Genomic DNA, 18159 nt, shown 5'->3' with positions numbered 1-18159 from the left:
ATTCCTGCATCTTTCCTATTGTAACTTTGCTGAAGAAAAAGTAAATGTCTTATGTATTGGTATTGAGATAGCACCTAGGCACCCCAGTCATGGATTAGGACCTTGTTGTAGTAGACACTGTACAAAAGACAGTCTCCAACAGCATATTATCACTAGTGTTTTCTTTGAGTCCATCTATTCTAGTACTTCATAGATTTATAGATATTAAGGTCAGAAGGGACCATTATGATCATCTAGTCTGACCTCCTGCACGATGCAGGCCACAGAATCTCGCCCACCCAGTCCTGCGATAAACCTCACCTATGTCTGAGCTATTGAAGTCCTCAAATCATGGTTTAAAGACTTCAAGGTCCAGAGAATCCTCCAGCAAGTGACCTGTGCCCCATGCTACAGAGGAAGGCAAAAAAAACCCCAGGGCCTCTTCCAATCTGCCCTGGAGGAAAATTCCTTCCCGACCCCAAATATGGCAATCAGCTGAACCCTAAGTATGTGGGCAAGATTCACCACCAGATGCCCAGGAAAGAATTCTCTGGCGTAACTCAGATCCCACCCCATCTAACATCCCCATCACAGGCCATTGGGCCTACTTACCATGAATATTTAAAGATCAATTAATTGCCAAAATCATGTTATCCCATCATACCATCTCCTCCATAAATTTATCGAGTTTAATCTAATCTTATATGGGCTTCAATGCCTTAGTACCGAAGCATCTCATACACAATGAATTTATCTGTACAGCCCCATGGAGAGGCGAGGAAGTATTAGCCCTCTTTTACAGATGGGGAAAACTAAGCCACAGGAATTAAGTGACCTGCCCTAGTCACACAGATACAGAGCTGAAACTGAACCCGTATCTCCCAAGTTGGGTCTTAACCACAAGACATTACTGTAACACATGGTTTATTTGACTGACTCTGATAGTAAAGGTTTCAGAGTAACAGCTGTGTTAGTCTGTATTCGCAAAAAGAAAAGGAGTACTTGTGGCACCTTAGAGACTAACCAATTTATTTTATAAAAATTTTATAAATTGGTTAGTCTCTAAGGTGCTACAAGTACTTTTTTTCTTTTTGCGAATACAGACTAACACGGCTGTTACTCTGAAACCTGTCATTATGCAAGGCACTGCATTTAGCCGTATGGAGTGGAAATCTATCAACTGAATAAATTGGTTAGTCTCTAAGGTGCCACAAGTACTCCTTTTCTTTTTTCTGATAGTAAAGTATACTCTGATTGGGTGGGATGTTCTGTCAGTATTTTCTGAGATGCTGCGTGGGGAATAGTGTGCTCTGTCCAGATAGCTGAGAAAACAAACTGATTAGTCTGAACAGAAAATGTAAACGTGAGAGTGAGACAAACTGCAAAATTGGTATCAGCATAAATGGAGCTAATTCCCTCCCTGCCCTTTGTTTATATCAGTCTTAGTGATATTTGCCTTTCTTAGGCATGCAAGGAAGTCTGTTTATGTTACTTTTGCTCCCCCTAGTTAGTTTCCCATGGAGCTCACTGAAAAGGATACAAGTTTCTATGTTTGCTCCAACGATGTAGCCGGTGACATCAAAATTAATGCGGATGAACTTACCCTGTCAACGAGAAGAGGACATAGCTTGGGCTCTTTCTGTGTTTTATAGCATATTTTAAGAGGCATGTTACAACATTGTCTGCTCTGTAACAACAGGCCCAATTGCTGCCTCCTGTAGCAAAACCTCCTGGAAAGAGCCTGAAGGGAAGCAAGCCTCTGAGGTTCTCCTTGCAGAGATTTGCCTCTGTTTCTTCTGGGTAGTATGAAAAGGAAGGACCCAGGTCTGGCAGGCTGGAGGCCAGTTCACAAACCCCAGGGATCCTGCAAGTGGCCATGGAATTTATAGTTCCACCTTGATTTCTGAAAGGTCAGTGGAGAGATGGTGTGAATCTCTTCTTTCTCCTCAACACAGATCCCTGGAGCCATAGAAAGATATCTTTGGGTTGGGGGGCAGGCAGGGAAATACCATGGCAGTAGCTAATTCTTCAACAAAAGAGGACCCTCCACATGCTGATCAGGGTACAGATATGACCACTACTATCTTGGCTGTCACTGGGAACTGAACCTGGTACCTCACAAGCTAGGTCAGGAGCATGAGCCATGCTAAAGGGCTAACAGAGGATTATACCCAAACAAGCTGAATATTAGTGACCATTAAAATTCTTACTACTTTTATTTACTTTAAAGTTATAGCTAAGCTAATGGTAAAATGCTCTGGGCTTGAGTCTAGTTATTTTATAAGCCTTCCACTGTTGTAGCATTTCTACCTCCTACTAAATTAGTGATTTTTGGTTGCAAATGTTTGTTTTTAACATGTAAATTAATATTCTGAGATCTTGCATCCCCAACTCCTTAATTAAAAATCAGAACAAATTTGTTTTCTTCTAATATCTATTATCCATGAAAGAATACACAAGATCATGGCGCTATCTTTACACAGAAGCATTATCTATTTTAAGACTCTTTTAAGAAATAAATGAGACAATCCAAGTCAGTGAAGATCAGAGATCCTGGCTCCATTCGAGACTAAATTATTCAATATGAAAACTGGCCAAATGGGAAGGTTACTGAAAGGAAGTGGGCAGTTTCTGAGAATAAAATAAAGTCTATTTTAAGGCTTGTGCACATTTGAGAAGAGTAGTCTGATTTTCCTGGGATTTTCACCCTCATTTTTTATAGTGTAGTATTGTCACAGGTATTTATTGTGAAAGCCACTTTAGTATCTTATCTTAGTAGTGTATTGCAATAAAAAAAAAACCTTGAATAGTGTACCCAGCTTATGAGTGATGTTCTGTATCTCCCTCTGCGCCCAAACAACTTATAGTCTCTAGTCGCAGTCTTGGCTCTCTAACTCAAGTTTTTGCTTTTAGTTCTGCAAGTGCCGAGTTCAATCCCTAGTGTGATGGCTGCCACCTTGACCATCACACACGCACACAAGGAGGAAAGGTTGGGTTAATGCTGCTCCCACAGAAGTTACTACTTCATCAAGAGCAGACTTAGATAATGTTTGTTTAAAAAAACCCCAACCCCAGCCTGTATCATGTCAAGCTGAAACTTCATGATTTTCCCTTCTCTTCCTTACAGTCATTAATTCACATGTTAACACTCCTGCTAAATAAGTCATGCCAGAAGAAAACTGACCTTGTTGGCAAAATGTTCTGAAAGTGAATATTAAGCCAAATAGCTCTGGCAGAGGCCAGGTGCGTGTACTGCTAAACGTTGAGTAGACTATGACACAGCCAACTTTTAGTGTGTTTTTTTCTTTTTCTAACATGCCAAAATAATGATTCAGGGAGAAATCCTAAATCACTTCTTTAAGGGGAGTAATTATGGAGAATCTCTTTAAAAAAAAAAAAAAACACAAAAACCTCCCCCAGTGTTCGAGGGTTTTTAGCCATCTGCACACTGTCATTATGGGGCACTCAGAGAGCATTTCTACTACTTACAAATCTGGAGGAGTTGTCGTTCTTCACAGTTTTGGCATTGCCAAAAGCTTCAAGAATCGGATTTGCCTGAAGAAGCTGCTTTTCCAGCTCACCCTAAAATTCAGGCAGATGCAAGTTAACCTTGAATTAATCAGTTATTTAAATGAAAACAGAAAATGCACATACCTGAGAAACTCAAGTTGATTTAAGCCTAAGTGTATTTTTGCACTCATTGTAAATTTATTTTTTCCTCTAGTAATCTTTGTGTTTATATAATGGTGCACTGCAGTCTACTGCTGTTCTGTACACAAAATAAATAAGACCCTTTTCCAGCATTGTTGCTTGTTGAGGATCAAAGTCTGCTTATCTTTTTAGCTTCTTTACTGATTTGCCTTAATGAAAAGGGTCGTTCTGTGTCAAATATGGATATTTTTACTTTATTACCAGAAATACTTAGAACCTGCTGACTTTTTTCCAAGTTAGTGTACTGAGATCTCATGATAGAAAATGATGTAATTAGAAAAAAAACTTGCTGAGAATTTTAATGTAATGCTGCACAAAGGTATAAAGCAGATTACACCAAGTCTATTAATCACATTACATGCAGGGCTATTTAGGTTGAATATGGAAATGAATTACTTTATTTCAAAACATGACCATGAATTCCCATGCAAATTTACACACACTCTTATATTGCTCATTTTGATTAGTCATTGTGAATTAAGCAAATCATGCAATGAAAGCAAATATGCACTTAATCCTATTTCTAGCACAATGATGCTAACAATTAGTAATTCTGCCTGAGGCGAGTTGCATCTGAATTCCTCCTCCTCATCTATACTAATCATTCATTGTCACATTCTGAATCCGTATTAACCTTTATTTCCAGGTGTCCTATTCTTTTATTTTTCTCCTGCTATGTGCCGCTCTTTATACAATGCTCTGTATACCACTTCAAACATAGCTTTTAAAGCAGAAATTTCTTGTAAAAGCTTAATATTTTTTTAACAATGTAAATTACTCAGTTAACAGTTAATGAAGGCAACTTTTGGACTGAGTCCAGAGGGAATAACTTAGAAAACTACCACTTGCCATGAAACAGAAAAATGTACACTCTGTATACATCTGTTTATAAGGCCATCCCCGATGCAAGGCTAGCTCCCTCTCATTCAAAACATCAGTTTTGTGCGATTAGAAAGTTGGCTAACCCTAACACCCTAGCCCCACCCCTTCGGAGTCCCCTCCCCAGCTCACTGCATTCCGCCTCCCTCGGTGGCTCACTCTCCCCCACCCTCACTCACTTACCCCCTGCCCCAGTTCAGTGAAGGTGGTGTGGAAGGGGGTGAGATCTCTAACTGGGGATATGAGCTCCAGGGTGGGGCCAGAAATAAGAGGTTCAGGGTGCAGGAGGGGGCTCTGAGCTGGGGCAGGGAATTGGAATGAAGGAGTGGGTGAGGGTTTTGGCTGGGGGTGCAGGCTCTGGGGTTGGGCTGGGGATGAGGGATTTGGGGTGCAGGAAGGAGCTCCAAGCTGGGGGCGGGGGTGGAGCCAAGGGATTCAGAGTAAGGGAGGGGGTTGTGCATTGAGGCAGGGATTGGAGTGCAGGAGGGGTTATGGGCTCTGGGCTGGGGGTGTGAACTCTGGAGTGGAGGTGGGGCCAGGGATGAGGGGTTCATGGTGTGGAAGGGGGCTTGGGGCAGGGGTTTGTGTGCAGGGTGAGGGCTCTGACTGGGGGTGCAGGCTCTGGGATGGGCCTGGGGATGAGAGGTTTGGGGAGGCTCAGGGCTGGGGCTGGGGCAGGGCGCAGGCTTTTCTTGGGCAGCTCCCGGTCAGTGGCGCAGCAGAGCTAAGGCAGGCTCCCTGCCTGTCCTAGCTCCACACTGAGCCCCAGAAGCAACCACAGGCACTGCCCCCCAGCTCCCATTGGCCACAGTTCTCCGCCAATGGGAATGTGGAGCTGGTGCTCAGGGCATGGAAGGTGCATGGAGTCCCATGGCCCTCCCTGCCTAGGAGCCAGACCAGCTGGTTGCTTCTAGGGCACAGCATGGTGCCAGGACAGGTAGGGACTAGCCTGCCTTAGCCCTGCAGTACCGCTGACTGGACTTTTAACGGCCCAGTCGGCGGTGCTGACTGGAGCCGCCGGGGTCCCATTTCAACCAGGCATTCCAGTCAAAAACCAGACACCTGGCAACCCTATCCAAACACTATCACTGTCATTCATAGACGCCCTGTACTATGTGTGACAGGGAAGAGGCCTGACCATAGAAAAGGCAACAGCTCATTAACATCTTGCTAAACTCCTCTGTTTGGACATGGTTGGTGTATAGGTGTAGGAGTCCTGGTTATTCAGCTCAGGGTCTCAGCCAGGCTGAACTATGAAAATATCTAGCTAGTAGTTTGGAAGAAGAGGAATAGAAATTAGCTAATTTAAGAGCCCTAGAGAAAAAATAACTGCCTGGAAATAAAACCCTGAGAGGTTCCTTGTGCAAAGCTGCTACCATGCTACACTGGGTTGGGCAATTCTTTCCAATTATACTCTACCATTATAAGAACCCCAGTTGTGCCAAGAGCAGGGTTTGATCCTAGGACCTTCTAGAACAGTGGTTCTCAACCAGGGGTATAGGTATAGGTCCGGTGCCCCCTGGGGGGGGGTCACAAGCAGGTTTCAGGGGGTCCACCAAGCAGAGCTGGCATTAGACTTGCTGGGACCTGGGGCAGAAAGCCAAAGCCCCACCACACAGGGCTGAAACTGGGGCCTCGAGCCCCACCATCCAGGGCTGACGCTAAAGCCTAAGCAACTTAGCTTTGTGGGCCCCCTGTGGCAGGGGGCCCCAGGCAATTGCCCTGCTTGCTACCCACTAATGTGTGCCCTGGCTTTTCTATGCATAAAAACAGCTGTTGTGGCACTGGTGGGCCATGGAGTTTTTATAGCCTGTTGGGGTGGGATGGGGGCTCAGAAAGAAAACGGTTGAGAACCCATGTTCTAGAGCACTGTAAGCACAGACCTCCACTGCTTGAGTTAAAGAAGCAACCTCATTAATGGAGAGCTATAACAGAGCTTTGGATCAGCCACTAGAGTGGCACAATGACCTATACTTTACAGTGTCAAGCCCCACTTGGATAGTACAAATCATTGGTTATCTAATCATAGTTCCAAATTTGCAGCTAGTGTAAGCAGGTATATCTCCACTAACCTCCGTTGTCTACACTAGCAGTTAATTTAGTCCATCGTAGATGAGATTTCAAAGCAGCTTGTCAAATGAAATATTAAATACAATCAACAGAGGATATATCAGAGGTTAAATTAACATGATCCTCAATCTTAACCTAAATCTGAGTGGAAATTCATAAGCAACACTGCATCTCAAGAACCACACTAATAAAAGAGCAGAAGACATACTGAAACCCTTTTGTACTATTACTAATTGTAGGAGCAAGTTGGGAAACATGCAAAGTTTTGCAGACAGGCATAATTTTCCATGGTTGTAGGAAAATGCAGAATTATAAGCAATATCAAATGGAAAGCATGCAGAGTTACAAATCGATCACACACTGTGATGGATTGGGAATTATTTCACAACAGTCCTAAAAAGTTCAACCTGAAGCACAGAAAGTCTCTGGGTACTTTCATTCAGAAACCATATGGTCAAATTTCAGGCTGATTGGCTCTTTCAGGATCGTGGGAAAATTCATTCAAACTATGAAAATCTGGATACACACACACGCGCGCGCACACAGAGAAAACGGTGCCACTTGAAAGACAACCCTCTGTGTCAGACTTCAACTTTTCCTGGAGTTTGACACAGTTAGGGTTAATACATGTGAACATTGGTGCTATTGTTGCTTTTTTGTCATGTGATACAAGAACTACATGTTCCAACAAAAATCTTAATTTTTTGGGTGCAACAATAGCATGCAGATCTACACTCAGTGCCTTTAACACACATCGAACAGTCTAAGTTACTCACGTAAGCAAAAGATGGACCTTGCTGTAGTTGAATAATGTGGTATAAAACAAACATCAGTATTTCCATCACACATACATTTGTGGCTCTTTTGTTTTATTTTTCTACATAAAAATAACCCACAAACAGTTTCTCTATACAAATTAAACTGGGGGAAACAAATGGGAACAATCTGTTATAGACATACCAAGAGTATAACTACAGTGCGCACACGGTTCATTTGAGAAGGAGTTGATTTATAAAAGACCTGATCCAAACTCCATTTGAGTCCAGCAGGAGTTTGTCCATGGACTTCAATGGACTTTGGATCAGGCATAAAATTAGTCCCTCAATACAAACCAAAGAATATTTTTTTCAGGATAAATTCCTAAGCCTCCTCTGGGGCATTTAATGCAGCCAGAGATTTTTAGGGTGAATATAAGTGAGTCAGCAGCCCCAGACATGGAAGTCTTCTATTTGCCCATAGAACAGAGAGCAGTTTGGGTTTTCCTCACCATTCTGCCTCGTCCTTACTTGACAGGATTCATTTTCAGGGGTGAGAGTCTCAGGACCAGATCAGTCTCAGGGCCAGTTCAGTGCTTAGCCCTTGAGTCTTCCCAAAAAAGTATGAGTTAGCACCAGCTGTAGTGGCAAAGTGGCTAGCTGGCCCTTAGGAATGGCCTTGAAACCATTCGTTTGTTTCCCATAGGCCACTGAACACTTACACATTTAGGGCCTGATTTTTCAGAAGTGTTCCACCTCAGGAATACCAGGCCTTTATTCTCAGTTTCTTTTCAGTGAACATAATGCCGGTGAAAGGTGCCAGACTGAAACCCTGGATGCTGGAGTTCTCTATATGTCTGCATAATAGGTATAGGAACAGCAAGGGCAGCACAAGCTTCCCCACGCTTGTTCTGTGCTGTGGATACTTATCTATTAAGGACTGGTAAGACTGTCTCATTCACATAGTCTAAACAGCCATCTAATGGTTCAACTTCCAGTCACTACCAACCTGAGCTAAATTTTAACTGATGACCTGAAAAAGAAAAGTGCTTCATATTCTATTATCAAACCCCTGTCTGAGCCAGCCAGACCTGCATGTTGGGCCTAATGCTGCATTCCTGGTACGTGGAAATCTTACTGAAGCAGGCCCATTACATCCATGATTGAGTGACTATCCCCCACTCACCCTGTAAGGGGTTTAAGACAGGCCAGATGGGCCAATTAAAACAATAAGCAGCTGATTAAGTAAGTAGGCTCAGCTGGACAGGAATAGGTGGGGCTTATAAAGCCCAGGAGCTGCTGAGGAAAGGTGGACACTTTGAGAAGAGAGGGAGGAATAAGTAGAGCTGGTACTCTTCCTGAGAAGAGGGAGGAGTCTGTTAGGAACTGGTAAGCCCAGGAAGAAAAGGGGCATCTTCAGTAGGAAGAAGCCTAGGGTTATGGCAGTGAGGCTATGAAGAGAGAAGGCACAGACTGCTGAGCTGAGGGAACCTAGGCTAGAACCTGGAAAAGACAACAGGACTGGATTCCCTGACCAGCCACTGGGTGGGGGGCACAGAGGCAGTGAGTGGAAAAACTGCCTAGGACTATTAAGGTGCTAAACCTCCCTGAAGGGGGGAACATGGGCATTAAGGCAGCTGGAGGGCTGAGCCATGAAGAGATCACTGGGGTTCCTAAGGCTGAGAGAAGCTGCAGGCAGAGACTGAGTGATGGTGTGCAAACCACAAATGGGAGGGATCTCAGCCTCCAGTATACCAGGAGGAGGTACCAGTCTGGCGGTGAGTAGTGCACCCTGTGACAGTGTCATAAATTTGAATTGCTACAGCTTTTATAAAATTGATGTTGGGTAAACTTTTCAGAAACCTAAAAATTGGATCAACCTCACTTCATCACACAGGTTTATGAAACATTCCTCCTCTTGTGTGAGGTAGGAAGGTTGGTTGACCTAACCCCTAGTGTAGATGCAGCTAAATCAACATGAATTCCTCCACTGAGCTAGCCTCTACCTCTTTGGGTGGTGTAGATTCTCTACAGTGAGGGAAGAATCCTTCTGTTGCTGTTATACTACAGAGATGTAGCTGGAATGCTGCAGCTGTGCTGCTGGAATGCTTGTAGGGTAGACATAGCCCTTATCACTTTGAAGATCACTGGGACATAGGCTCCAAGGTGCCTTGCTGCTTTTGATCTTGCTCAAATACTTTTCCCTAGTAGAGCTGAACAATATTATTTAGTGGCTTTTCTACTTCTTTTTTTAGTTGCCAAGAGGCAAAGGTAGGGAAAATAGGGAACATAACTCCTTGTGAAGCTCATGCAGTCCATTCTAGGCTGTAAATAGATGATATCCCCATGGAAAGCTATGAATACTCTCTTCCAGCTCAGTACATTCTGACTTTGTGCCTAAAGGGATGCCAAACAAAGTTGTTGGTTTTTTTCCATAAACATGAAACTGTGATTGTGTACTCTTAATATGTCAACTATTTGGCAAGACATGGAAGTAGCAAACATTTTGATCACTTAATTGACTTGCTGTTAACATAGCTGGCTAAGTACAGTCCTGATAAACTACAAGTTAAACAAAAAAGGAAAGCAGCAAGCTATTGAATATGGAAGAGGTCACTTACAGTGATACTGGTGTCCTTCTTGCCCTTATGCGAGGAAGCAACAAAAGCCAGGTATTGAATGACCTTCTTGGTATTTTCTGTTTTACCTGCACCAGATTCACCTCTGGGGGGAGGGGATTTAAAAGAGAAAAACACAGGTGACTCTTGGGTTCCCTCCATGATGTGATTAGGTATGTAGGGTAAATAGTAAGACTGTGAATACTATACTAATCAAGTTCAGCATTCTACCCCAACCTGCCATCTCTTGCACACCCCACATTCTACCTGAATTCAGGATGCCATGAACGCAGTATGAGGACCATAGCTTTGTTCTTTTTGTATCTTGACTGGCTATTGGTCCATTTAAGGTGATTCTAAGATGTCATGCATGCTTGAAAGACTGTTCTTCTCACTCTGGGAATATTTGAGCATTTATAAAGGGAAGGGGATAAGTCTGCAAATATTCTGAAGTGGGAAGGTGGGGGACTCAACAGCAGTGGCAAGAATCATTTGCACTCCATAGTTTATTTTAGTCCTAGAGCTAATCGCTCAGATTTTTTTAAAAATCTCAGATAATATGGGAATGATCTGACTCCCCGCAAAGACAGTGGTGAAACTCCCATTGAGCTTGGATCATATAGAGGCCAGGATCTAGCCCAATAAGATTGCTGTGTGCAGCTCTCACAGAGGGCTCCTTGATGCAGGGAAACCCCAACTGATGCAGTTCTAGATAGTATAGCAACTGTGAATTGGTGCAGTGGGGCTCTATTTCCACCCTGACACTCTCAATGGATTTCCAGATTAAGTTTGTTTACGAATAAAATAATGTCCTTCTCCCCCGCCTCCCCCAACAACAGCAAAATCAGCCTGGGATGTGGAAGCCAAGCTGGGTTCTTTTGGACTCCCCAGCTTTGCTGCTAAATTTTTAATACATCTCTATAGCTCTGTTTTCAACACAGCTAAACAGATAAAAGTGAGGGGCACATCTGGCCCTGCAACTGAAACTTAGCTCACTTTACTGAGCATGTATGAGCCAGAAAAGAATCCAGTTCATTCTGCCCAGAGCTCTGCTGGGCTAACTGTCAAAAGCATCAGACATTTATCTTTTGCACTTGACTCTGAAATCAGACCGTTGGGAGCAGATCTGAATGAGAGGGTACCATTTTTACATAGTCACTTTTCAGAGTTAAGCTACACTGTGAGCCCAACTATTCCTTCCCTACACCTAATGTTACTCTACCTTGCCTCTTCTAGATTTCTTTGGCCCTGGTCTCATTTTAATAAAAGGTAGTCTACACAGCAATCCTGGAGTGTAATGGCAGCTTGTGTAGACCTATCTGAGCTAGCTTTAATCTAGCTAGCTTGGGTACTGCCAGTGAAGATGTGATGGCATGGGCTTCAGTGTGGGCAAGCCTGCCTAGAATCCTGAGTAACTACTTGGCGTCAGCACAGGCCAGCCACCCCATGCTGCCACGGTCCGTTCTCCAGGACCTGTGACAGTACTTCACGAGCTAGGCTAAAACTAGTCTGGATGTATTTACATGAGCTGAGTCATAACCAGCGATTGCAGGTTAGACATAACCTAAGGTGTCCCTTTGCACTCCCCTGGCCATTTGAAAGGGCCTTAAAGTGGGTATGAATATAATTTAAACTCCCTTTAACGCCCCTTCACGCTACCAAACCAGCATCAAGGGATCTTAGGGGCCTGATTCTTATTTAGACGTTGTTTTTTGCATTAAGTGGGTTTACAAAAGCATATACAAACTCCCATTGACATTTAATCAGGTCCTTTGAAGTTGGACCTATTTCACTGCATCAATTATGGTTCTTTTCCTAATTAGGAAATATAACTTTTTCTGTACAATTCCCTCCTATGGTAGGTACTCCATGATAAGTGTTCTTGTTTGCAGAAGTTTAACAAGATTAACAGGCTCCTTTTCACAGGACTGGGTTAGTTTGCACAATTTAGAAGACAGATCCCTCCTTGCATGGGCTTCAGAGTTGAAACATTTCCATGCTTTATTGATAAAAAATTAAGTGTCCTGGGAATGATTCCAAGCTAAGTACACCAATTTGAAATCTTCTGCATACAGACTTTTCAAACAAATCTACCTTACAACTTTGTCTTTTGGAAAAATAAAAAACTTTCTTCTAACAAGTCCTGAGCTTTGAACTATTTCATTTAGGAAAGGTTATTTGCAGTTCATCACTACGTGAACTGCATTTCCTCTCTCCCAGGGCAACAGTGCCCATCACTGGGCTTTCTCTTAAATCCCTGGGAGTATTACCATATATGGCATCATTTTACTTGTAATTATACTATGATACAGCAGCTCTCAAGTTACTTAACATTTTGCTCTGTGCTGTCTCCTTAACCCTTCTTTCTTCCAAGCTGGCTGAACACCATCCTGTTTTCTGCACATCAATTGTGAGGCTTATTTATTTTATTTTGAAGTGGACAATGAAAAGTTTAAATATGCTCCTAAATGTCAAATGCTTTTGCATGCAATAAAAAGATAGGATCAAAGCAGCAGCAAATGGAGTAAAGAGCTATTAGATCAAGTCTGGTTATAAGAGATGCATCCTCCTATCAAGAGACTGTATCTAACATGCTGCACCTGATTTTTGCTAAAAGACCATGGAGATCAACAGGTCTGATGCACTGCTATCCATTAAGCAAAATAGGTAGCTTCTGTAATCTGAAGGGAACATCATAGTTTCAAGGTTTACAGTTGATCCCACTGATTAAACATCACAATGTGTGAAAACTGATGGAGGGCTAAAATGGCTTGGCCCAGATTCACCCGTTCCCACCACTCTCACCTCCCCAACCATCTAGGTATTTGTAGGGTGCCTTCTATGTTTTGCTTGTTCAATGTACTGAAATCTTGGTGGCCAGCATCTTGGATGGTGTCCTTTCTGGAACTACTGCCCTGTAGCACAATTTAGCCAAGCACTGGTCCTGCTGACCTGTCATGACATAGTACCCCCAAAGAATCACCTTCCAAAACAACTGGTCCTGGGATGCCAAAAATATACTCTATTGCTGTGCCATGCCCTACAGTAGGTAAAGTAGTTGAAAGAAACTCTCTGGTACCACGTTTTCCTCCTGGGTCTCTCTAATCTTCACTCCCCTTCCCAGCACCTGGTCACTATCTCCCCCATTATAGGTTTCCAGGTGGGGCTTTGTCTGACAAGCATCTTTCAGGGTTTTAGGATTGAACCCTATACAAGGTGTACTCCACAGCAGAGCCCCTGACCTCCTAGGAGGTGCCTGGCCCTCTCTTGTGGTGATCTATAAATCTCAGCATGTATTTCTGGATTGCTCACAAGTGGGAGTATGGGATCCTATCTCCCAAAGTCGGCCATTGCTCTTTGATCCTGGCCCTGAAGAACTAGACAGATTGGTCATGTATCTGAGACATTCTGAAAGCATAAATCCCACTCTATAATCTCTATAATAAAGAGGCAGCACAATAATTATAACTGCAAAGGTAGAAACCTCCTCAGAGTGGGCAATAAAAACCAAATAACACCTATCTCATGAGTCTGTGGACTACAAATGCAACACTTCATCTACCTACAATGCACATCTCCTACCCCACTTCCTTCCAATGAATTATTCTTGCCAAAGTAAAAACATATTGCTGAGTTTAGAGGCCCTGTCCGTGAAAAGCAACCATTCTTTCCTTTGCTTAGGGGTGCTGAAATTTGTACCTTCTCTTAGCCACTCTTTACCAGTCCTTGTCTGGTTAAGGACTCAATAGGGGAATAAAAGCACATTACTGGCCCTGGTTCTCAGCTGCATTCCAGCCTTTCTACACTAGTCCAGCAGCTGGATTGCTCTGCACCCCCATGGCTGAGCATTACACTGGGCCTATACCTCGCTCTCAGAATCTAGCTGAACTGGTGTAACAGCTCTAAGCTACTGGCATAGGGTGAATGGGGATGTGGCTAGAGCTCTCTACATGCTGGATATTCTGGCCATGTGGAAAGCCTCCTGAAATAAGAGCAATCCCAGGGGCTGATCTAAATTACACTGGGGGTGCTTGGCATGCTCCACACTCAAGGTACATCTTCACTACCCGCTGGCTTGGTGGGTAGTGATCAATCTATCGTGTCTCATCTAGATGCGATAAATCAATCCCCGAATTGACGCCTGTACTCCACCTCGGCAGGAGGAGTAAGTGGAGTTGACAAGGGAGCCACCGCGGTCGACCCGCCACCCTGAGGATGGCCAGGTAACTCGAACCAAGATACTTTGACTTCAGCTACGCGAATAGCATAGTGGAAGTTGCATATCTTAGTTCGAACCCCACCCTAGTGTTGCCCAGGCCTGAGCATCTGAGAGGGGTGAGGGTAATGGAAAGCTGTCTTTATTCCATACTAGCAGTGACTCTGGAGAGGCTCCAAATTGGGCCCAGTGAGCCTACCGTGAAGTTTGCTCAGCATGTGTGCATGCTTGAAAGAGTCCACGCAGCCGCAGTTCAGCAGAAAGCTCTATCCCCTATTCTGGAGCTACACAAGGTGTCTGTATGGGAGAGAAGCCAGGCAGAGGCGTTTGCCTGCACTAGCCGTTGAATTGGCTTTGATGCCTGGTGTATGTCTGTGGTGCCTCTGGGGCTGCTGCCCAGGGGATGGTAAAGAGAGGTCACAGCCCAGCCTCAGTCTCACCAGCTCTTCTGGGGATTAGCCATTTCCTAAACTAGACTGAAGAACAATAGCTTATAATACATAAAAATTAAAGGAAACAAATTTGTAAAATAGTAGATAGAATTGAAAGTAACATGGCTTGAATTCTCATGGGGACCATTCTAGTGGGCACCCAGTAGGGCGCTCAGTGGTTAAGAGCTCAACAATGTTTTTTTAATCTTGTTTTCCCAGGTTCATAACATCTAACACCATCACTTTTTTTTAACTGAATTTTTTCATGTTTTGTCTCTACTTGAAGGGTGGGTGTGTCTTAAGTTTGAGCAAACTCCCTTCAGCCAGTTGAGTTCTAGAACAGCAGGAGAAATTCTAACCATACTCTTTAGTCAAAATGACTAAACCTGATGCACTCAACTGCATATTGATGTTGGTTCTAGGTGCTTAACTCCCATGGAAATGACTCCCATTGAAATTAAAGGGAGTTAGGCACCTACTGGGATTTTCAAAAATGCCACGCCACACATCTCTATGTTCCTAAATACCTTAAAAAATCTGGCCCATGGTCCTTACTGAGGACTAGTGCCTTTGTTTAGGTTGGAGAAAAACTATAAGGGATTGGGAAATCAATTCTGAGCATGCTTATTAGGCAACCGCTATGAAATCCTACTCACTCTCTGTGACATCTGTGTACATTTGTCCCTTCCCATCCACTCTAACCAGTTAACTCAAACTGGAGCTGCTGCTGGGACAACTGGATGAGGGTGATTGTCCTGTAAAGATCTCTTTGAAACAAGCACAGCAAAATCCCCTCCACCCTACCCCTCCAATAAAAAAAAAACCCAACAACCCTTTAGCATCAGAAGCAGCTCACAGGTGTGAAAAATACAGTAAATCTTTTTGTCCCAAGAATTTGCACTAAATTCTATAGATTCTAAACCTTCATTTATAGATACATAGGATACTATGCTTTCTCAGTATAAAGCTACAACCATTGCAATGTAAACCTTTTAAACCCAGCCCTGCACAAAACAATCTTTAGCCAAACAGCAGAAGTAGTAACAAGTAGGATCTCATCCGCTCTCTACCTAATGCCCCTAAATGAAGTGTGGGTACCAATTAGGGTTTGAAACTATTTCTGTCAGAACACTGTTAAGTAAAGGCATGGCTTCAATTTAAAACCAAAGAAATTATGCAATAATCCTTCTTTTGGTTGTGTCCGTACACACACACACACACACAGGTGTATATAACTTCTCTGATACAGCATTGTTGTTGGAACTTTATTACCTTTGCACTTCTTGAATTGTTGCACTTCAAAATGTGCAAATTTAAAAGTTGCTTTCACATATTTTTAGCCCTTAATATAATTTTATATATTGCAATCTATCTGATCTACTTAATTTTAGCAGCTAGCAACATTAGTTAACAGTCTAGAAACTCCTCAGCACCACAGTTCTTTTCAACAAGTTGACTTAAAAACTTTTAAAGTTGTAAAAGCCAGAACCATTTACACACACTCAAAATCTGGATCTACAACTAACTGATTAAAAAAAAGAAACTGTCTGAGTGGGAATAGAGTAAGGAAGCCTGGTGATCATGAGGTAACTGAACTGAATGCAGTAAGGAATGGATGCAAAGAAGGTAGCAGTTCAAATTCAGAATAGATTCACTTGCAAGATTCATTTATTTGCTCCACAAACATTTTGTCTCACGAACAAAGTGAATTGGGAGGAAGTACAATTCAGGAGTGTGGAGGAAAGCTAGAGAATCCTTGATTGTGCTGTTTTATCGCAACAAACAGCAGTTACTAAGAACAAAATGCAAGCAACAGGAAACAGCTGATGTGACTGCACAAGGATGTGCTCAAAGATTTGAGAGTGAAGTGTTAAGAAAGATGACAGCGAACAGAAGATTAGATACAAGTCAGCAGTATCCTAGAGCAGAGCTAAAAAGCAATTTGGGGCTGTAGTCAGAGAAGGCACTCACCACTGAGCAGGGAAGGAAGAGTCCTTTTCTATAAGATCCTTCAGGAGTCTGCACCTTAAATACTGTGTAGCCCATGGTACCTCAGTACCAGACTGATGGATTTGAAGGAGTTCAGAGAACAGAAATGGTTTGGTTGTTGGCCTGATGAGGAAAGTTTTAGAGCCCAACATGTAGAACTTGGTTTAAAAACGTGTGGGAACATGACACTTTGTATCCATTTAAAAGCTGTAAATAGCAAAGATGGAGAAGTTATTTAGAGTAGTATGAAGGAATATTACTAGTTGTGATGGGATGAAAATGAGACCTAAATGATAGGCAAGAAAAAGGATTTTGGAAGCAGTGTTTTGGATGTCTGAGCCAGCCCGGGCCCACCCTGTACCGGCAAGTACCTCCTTCCCCCTCCCCAGGATAATAGCGGCAGCCGGGGGCTCTGGCAGCGGTTTAAAGGGCCCTGGGCAGCAGCGGCGACTGGAGCCCTGGGCCCTTTAAATCATCCCCAGAGCCCCACCACTGCTTCCCCAGGGCTCTGGTAGCAGGGCTCCGGGGATGGGGCTCTGGCTGCCACTACCGCCCCGGGCCCTTTAAATCGTCCCCCAGGGCTCCGGCAGGCTCCGGGAAGTGGCGGCAGGGCTCCAGGAATGATTTAAAGGGCCCAGGGCTCGGCCGTGGCTACTGCCCCAAGCCCTTTAAATCTCCTCCCTAGCCCCACCGCTGCTACGCCAGGGCTCCAGTAGTGGGGCTCTGGCAGCAATTTAAAGGGCCTGGGGCTCCAGCCGCTGCTGCTAACGCACTAGAAGTTACAGTTCTTCAAAAATATCTTAGCTGCATTTAGTTCAAAAGCAGTAGGAAAGCTATCAGGAGCTATGTACTGCTTTAAAGCAAAGGCAACGATCTTGCCAGCACACAAGAATTACTCTAAGCATCTGGAAAATCAGCTGCTGTAGTTGTAGAATGGCACAGAGAGGGCACAAATCAATCTGAGATCCAATAAAGAATCCATTTCCTTTCCATTGGGTTGTGTGAAATCTAACAACTTGATCCAACTTTGTCAGTCAGGATGAAGAAACATTAGATTTGCTGCACATACAGGACATGTACTATGACTTTCAGAAATGCAAGCCTTAACAAAAAGGCATGGCTTATTAAGAGATTTCTCCCATCAAAATGCAGACCTTCAAGAGTTAAAACAGGAAGAGATGAGACACAAAGGGAAAAATAAACCTAAAGCACAAGAATGGAAGGAGCAAGTACCCATCATAAATTTAGGCTCTGTTAAAGTGACCAGTCTTGTCCTGGGAAAATGAAGTAAATGGACCGTTTATAGTGCCTCATTAATATTCTAAGCATTCTAGTCTCTTTTTTTTAAAGACATCTAGGGCCACATTCTCAGCTGCTGTAAATCTGTGTTGCTCTACTGCAGTCTGTGCCAGTTGAGGGTCTGGCCCATAATTTTAGTCTTTCTTAGACATAGCATAAAACTGTTCCAATGAGTAATTCTCCTCACCTCAGGGTCTGAGGCACTGTGGGTC

At 43.4% G+C, this 18159-nt stretch overlaps 1 protein-coding gene across 2 annotated transcripts in view; it reads right to left on the bottom strand.

Moving 5' to 3' along the window:
• MYH11 (myosin heavy chain 11) overlaps nucleotides 1–18159 on the bottom strand; it is a 101961-nt gene that overhangs the window by 36659 nt on the left and 47143 nt on the right. For both annotated transcript variants that reach the window (XM_077828895.1, XM_077828894.1), the window contains exons 5-7: nucleotides 10016–10118; nucleotides 3469–3561; nucleotides 1520–1583 (exon numbers count right to left, since the gene is read on the bottom strand). In XM_077828895.1, the coding sequence (XP_077685021.1) occupies nucleotides 1520–1583; nucleotides 3469–3561; nucleotides 10016–10118 (260 nt within the window). The remainder of the gene's footprint in view (nucleotides 1–1519; nucleotides 1584–3468; nucleotides 3562–10015; nucleotides 10119–18159) is intronic.

The sequence above is a fragment of the Eretmochelys imbricata genome, chromosome 10 (genome assembly GCF_965152235.1).
Source record: "Eretmochelys imbricata isolate rEreImb1 chromosome 10, rEreImb1.hap1, whole genome shotgun sequence".
Taxonomy (NCBI): Eukaryota; Metazoa; Chordata; order Testudines; family Cheloniidae; genus Eretmochelys; species Eretmochelys imbricata.
This window is presented reverse-complemented; position numbering and strand designations above follow the sequence as displayed.